Below are 5936 nucleotides of genomic sequence, written 5' to 3' on the forward strand. Positions count from 1 at the left end.
ATTTGCTTTTTAAATACAGCGGAACCTTTTTCCACCCCCACCCCCTCAATAATTTCCCACACTTTCCCTTTCTCATTAATTTTTTTTTATAATAAATAAAGGGAAAGATGAAAAAAAAGAATATATAAAAAAAAAAAAAAACATTTCTTGCTCTCCCATCTTCGCTGTCCTTTCTTCCAAGAAATTCAGTGATTCGGGCCGTCCGTTCTCTTAATTTCTGGGATTTTTTAATCTTATTTTTTTAATAGTTTTAGGAAGGGGGGGGGATCTCTGGTGCTCATTTTTCTGAAGGAAATAACCTCGAGATTTTCCCCCGAAATTCTCCGCCTTTTTAGGGTTTCTGAAGCCACCGGCTGAAGCATTTGCAGCCATTTCGCAGGGATCCCATCTGCCCTCCTGGGAACCCTGTCCCTCTAGTTCTCTCCCTCCCTCCTTTCCTCCTCTGGTTCGGTTTCGGGGGGATTTTTCGGACCCTTTTTGTTCGATCCCTTCTTCTCGTCGGTCTTCTCGATCGACGAATCCTTTCTGTAGTTTCTCAGATCGGTTCCTTCTTCGTTTCTTCGTTTCTGTTTCTGCTGCTTTCGTTTCTTCTTTGTCTATCGATCGCCGGTGGATCTCTTGTTCCCCTTTTCATGTTAAGGATTTCGAGACGCTTTGATTCGGGGATTTCTGTCCTTTCCTTTCTTGATTCCTCTCCATCTGTCATATGTTTGTGGCTTCCATTTCCGGCTACGGGTTTTCTTTGTGAAAACTGAAGTTTTCCTTCAGAAGTCCGGCCTTTGGTGTTTCTTGGTTACAAATCTTGTAGATTTTCCTTGTTGTTTGGGGAGATCTGAGGTGGAAAATTTGCCCCTTTTGTTTGATCTGCGATCTTTGGTGTGAGATCGGAGCTTTGTGTTTTTTGTTTCTTTTTGTGGAAATTCTCTTCCCGGGAATTCCAATTTAGGTGTACGTCTTCGAAAGATCAAGGGAAATTATGGCTCAAGAGAGCTGGAAGAGGGAGAAGGATGAGACGGATTGCAAGATCCCGGAGGGTCTCATCCTTTGTGTCAATAATTGTGGCCTCTTTGGTAGCCCTGCGACCCTCAACATGTGCTCGAAGTGCTACAATGAATCCCTTCTGAAGAAACCCAATCCCCCACCATCTTCAACATCATCTTCATCAGCAGCAGCAGCACCACCACCACCATCATCACCGTCACCGCCACTTTCATCTACATCACCATCAGCACCGCAGACCCAGACGACACCAGCACCACCACAATCATCATCCTCAACGGCTTCATCTTCGTTTTCACCGTCTTGTCCTTTACCTTTACCATCACAACCATCTACGTCAGCTATAGAGACGCCGGAAAAGGGTATCCAGAAGCCGGATTTGACTACGGAGGACCGCCCTGTGAAAACCAGCTCGACGGTTTTCCGGTGCGCCAGCTGCCAGAGGAAGGTGGGCTTGACCGGGTTCCGGTGCCGTTGTGGCGACCTCTTCTGCGCCCGGCACCGATACTCAGACACCCACGATTGCTCATACGATTACAAGGCTGCCGGAAGGGAGGCAATTGCAAGGGAGAACCCTGTGATTAAAGCTGCCAAGATTATCAAGATCTGAGGTTTTCTCCTTTTTTTTTTCCCTTTTTCCTTCATTTCTTCATCTCGTTTCTCTTATTTTCTATGTTGTTATATGTACTGGTTTGGATTGAGAAAATTAGTGGATGTGGGTATTGGTTTAACTCTGAGTTTGCTGTGATATGATGTTAACTTCTTGCCTTTGATTTGTCCCGTTTTGGTTTATAACTTTATATGGAAATGCCATGTTGTGCATGTCTTTAAAAATTAATATTAAGTTGGGCATGCATATGACGTTGATGATTTGGTCGCTAGATTTCTGCGTCTTTATAATTTGAAAAAGCTTAAGCATTTGGTATGATTCACCCGTGAATGTATTTGATTCTCCTTTTTTTTAAAATCAATTAAAGTCAGTCTTGGTATTCTTCCTGATCACAATCAGTTTCTCTCTATCAGTAAATGGCATATGTGTGGTTTAAAGATTACTGGTTTATTACGATGTTTGTGTTGGTTGCTTTTGTTTATACTTTTCAATTGTAGATGTAATTTTGTTTTGGAAAAGGAGATTATGTAGATCAAGTTGTCGATAGATTTCTCTTCAATTACCTTTTTGAGCTACTGTGGTCGATACCTACCCGTTTCTCCTATCTCCATCCAAAGTCCAAACTACTTGTTTCGGTATTCCCTTTTTCTTGTTGTGTTACATTTTTTTGTTTAGTGGGCCGGAAGAACAGAAAAAATAAGATGTGATGCAATTTGGCTGATGGTTCTAAAGGCGTGGCAGATGTGGTTCAGGAAAAGTTGCAGTATTCAGCTTTTGGAGCTCGTAAAGTGATAATCTTGTCAATTAGAGAGAGAGAGAGAGAGAGGACCGGTGTACCTTCCATTTCTTGGTTGGAAATCGTATCTTACCTCACTGCAACTCTTTCTCCTTTTTAAGCGCAAAGAAAAGGTGATATAGCCTTTTATTTTTCTTGTGTTCAAAGCAAAGCTAACGAGGCTCCTTTTCTCAAAAGGGATCTACATCTCATCAGGACACGATCCATCAAGCCTGAAACCTTTACAGGCCCTTCATTCCTATAAGAAAAATCTGGACGTGCATTATTATGATAGCCCTCTTTCCACCGAAGGGACATGATTCCATTTCCCAAATAAACTTAGTGAAAGAATATGGAAAGCTTATTGGTCCTGTTGGCGGTTGCTTCATCCTTCAATGTGACTTTTTAATCTGTGCAGCCCTGCCTCCTTCGGTGAAGGTTTTGCATAGGGGTTAGTGCTTCGTGTTAAAAAAATATTAAATATGCTCGAATTGGTCAATTTGAAAAGGAGAATTCCCCTGCCCATGTGGGTAGGAACAAATGCATTTCAATCTTTTTGGCTTTTTCCTCCGATTTCAGTGGTTGGTTTGTTGAGGGAAAAAGATGTCCACGTGGATAAGAGCTGTGGCCTCCTTTTGTCCGCTTGTATGTCTACGTGTATATGTGTCATAGAGAGATAGATTTCCATCTCAGAGAGAGAGAGAGAGAGAGGGAAGGAGATTCCTTATGAGTGCATGGTTCCATCTATCTGTGCATGATGCAGAAATGTTGCCTGTAGACCAAGGGAATCCACTAGCTTTTAAGAGAATGCTATTCTAATTTCATGCATACATAACGCGGTGGCTGTTGCTTGCTGACGACTACCAGCACCATCCTTCAAATTTCTGCTAAGATCCTCCCTAACGTTAGTAATGAAAGCCCACCATCATGAGCATTAAGGGCGCACCGTTTAACGCCCCCACCACTCTCACTGCTAATGGTTAAAAAGGAGGCCAACAGATGATGGCAGGAGAGAGAGAGAGAGAAAGAAACAGAGAGAGGGGCCTGCCATTACCAGATCAGCACGTTTTTTTTTGGATCTTTTTTATCTTCTACTGGACGGAGGAAACCCAGTCATAAATAAAGATGGGCGAGTTCTCCACGGTTATATCTTGCAGTTGTCTTTAACTCTGCATAATTTTACATATATGGATAAGTTGGTGCATAAATTTGCACCTATTCAGATTTAGTTTTCTCTTTTAGACCTTGGAACTGGTAAGGACATATCAAGTCTGAATGCAAAGGTGTGGTACACAAAAAAGTTGACACTTGGGAATTCAAAATGAAAACTAATTGCCTACCAGCCATCGGTAGGACCTTTACCCTAATCCTCTCCACCATCAATCTCCTTATAAGAGATATTGAACACCAACTCTCTTTATGTTGTGATTCTATTTTATTACCGTTCTTTTAGATCATGCGTTCATAATTATATTGGGAAGCCGACTTGGTGGTGGGTATACCAGTATTAATCATTTGCTTTCCTTTCTGGAAGGTATTCTTTGGCTTTTTCCGAGCATTCCGGTGTTGCCTGCTGTTGCCGATGATTTCATGAGACGAGGATTATGATGGAATTATGGGCATCATGGTTGGTCTTCCAAGTTGTTTCTCAGAACCAGCACAAAGGGTCAATGCTGACGGGCCCGATGGATCAGTACAACCAGGGAGGGCCCTAGTCGGCTGATAGGTGCCTGGTCACGGGTTCAAACCTTTTTTGTCTTTGGTGAAGTTTTCTAGAGTTCAATTCAGAGTTTTACGGTGTTGATGAGCTTAAAGCAGCGTGGTCAAGTCTCTCACCCCAAGAGTAACTTGTTTGTGGATACCAGAGAAGAAAGTATATGGAGGTCTAGAGACGACTGGGTCATTAACCAAGCGTTGGCATAGCGGATTGCTCAAATGTGGGACTCGTCATTCAGATAACAATACTACCACAAACAAAAAGTCATTGCACCAACCCTCTCCAGGATCCTTTCTTTCTGCCTAAAGCATGCTTGTGGAAGTCTTCGCGTTGATTAATAAGAAATTCCAAGTCCAATTATATCACTCAGCTTAATCCTGTTTCTTGGGCACAACATATGAATGATCATGTCTTACTAGCAAATGGTAATTCTTGGGTGAGCAGTAGAAGTATTTTATTCACAACCCAAGAAGGAAGTTGAAGCACCTACCTAGTACCTCGGGTATAGGGTCTGTTTTAATGTATCAGGTTGCCACTCCCGCCAACTTCAGCTTGCACGTTGATAGCCCCCTTTTTGCAGTATAGAGAGTTGACGTCATAGAGTTTCAAAATGAGAACTGGAGCTTATCAGCCACCCTGTCCGTTGCGTCAAGCCCCTCAAGAACTATGTAATTGTTGATGTGAGTTTGTCGAACGTCAACTAATTCTTCAATAATCAAAATTAGGCAAGCGGGCCTACATCGATATCAATGCACCCACTCTTTTATTAGATAAAAGCTCAAAACAACTTTAACAAGATGGAGTCTTCAGTTGGCTAGTAGATCTGCGCTATGCATTCTTGGGATATCTTCAAAGTTCAAACTTTCCATCCTAAAGCTGCAAAGTTGAGGATAATGGTGCTCTCCATAATTGCCCATTCATAGCTCGTCTTTGTTCTTCAATGGATATCAAGCATGGCGTAATTGCAGCAGCAGAGGTCACCCATTCCATGCATGTGAGTTCTAGAACTTATTACATGTTAAAATTCAAATTTCATTGGCCATTTGATAAGAAAACATGATGGAATTATCTCTTAAACTATGAGAGTTTAGATGGAGGCAGATATCTTGGATTAAAAAATGGATGAATTTGCAACCCGATTTTGGCAGTACTTGTAAAGGATTTGATTTTAAAAACTGATTCTTAAAGTACTTGAAAAACAATTCATCTTTAAAATTGATTTGAACGGTACTTAGAACGCTCCAGCTTCCAAAATCCCGTGCACCAACAGAAGCTCGTCATGGATTTTCGAAACGGGGAATTCTTGCAAAAGATTTTACTGGAAGATGCTGTTTTGCAATAATGCCGAAGTTTCACATAACAAGTGGCGGCGTGATCCTTTGAGTGTTAGGAGTGTCAACCTCTTGTGATGCAGAAGGAGCTAATCGCTGCACAAGTTGAGGTGCAACAGGAGTGGCAATCCGAGACACTAAAAGCAGGCTCTTCTCCACTCACCCAAGATGTATATATAATAGTCTTGTTAGAAGGACAGGCCTCTTATTGGAAGGCATGTGATAACTCTTTTCTAGCATTAATTGCAAGGTTTCTTGGTGAGCAACAAGACAAGCAGCTTTGCATTCTATCAGACCCCAACTTACAGTCTTACAAAAGAAAGAGAAAAAAGGAAGTTCTAAAATCTGGAAAGAAGCACGATAAAAATGCTTTCCGGAGATGAAGTGATTTCATGGAAAGTTCGTTTTGGATAAAACGCACTAACACCATGTTGTAGATTCTAGCATCAAACTGCCTTTCATGTAAAAACCAAGTGCCTAACATGGTTTTAGTGCTAGAAAGAC

The 5936-nt window shown here is 41.7% G+C and overlaps 1 protein-coding gene across 1 annotated transcript; it reads left to right on the forward strand.

Annotated features, from left to right (window-relative positions):
• The first annotated feature begins 266 nt into the window (after window positions 1-266).
• LOC116260407 (zinc finger A20 and AN1 domain-containing stress-associated protein 1-like) lies at window positions 267-4466 on the forward strand. Its single transcript, XM_031638734.2, has 2 exons — window positions 267-1610; window positions 3919-4466. Exon 1 carries the CDS (start codon window positions 977-979, stop codon window positions 1607-1609), a length of 633 nt encoding a protein of 210 aa, XP_031494594.1. The 5' UTR covers window positions 267-976; the 3' UTR covers window position 1610; window positions 3919-4466.
• The last annotated feature ends 1470 nt before the right edge of the window (window positions 4467-5936 follow it).

This window comes from Nymphaea colorata, chromosome 9, assembly GCF_008831285.2.
Source record: "Nymphaea colorata isolate Beijing-Zhang1983 chromosome 9, ASM883128v2, whole genome shotgun sequence".
In the NCBI taxonomy this organism is placed as follows: Eukaryota; Viridiplantae; Streptophyta; class Magnoliopsida; order Nymphaeales; family Nymphaeaceae; genus Nymphaea; species Nymphaea colorata.

Excerpts from the sequence above, each read along its gene's own strand:
- LOC116260407 (XM_031638734.2), top strand. The coding sequence starts at position 977 with ATGGCTCAAGAGAGCTGGAAGAGGGAGAAGGATGAGACGGATTGCAAG.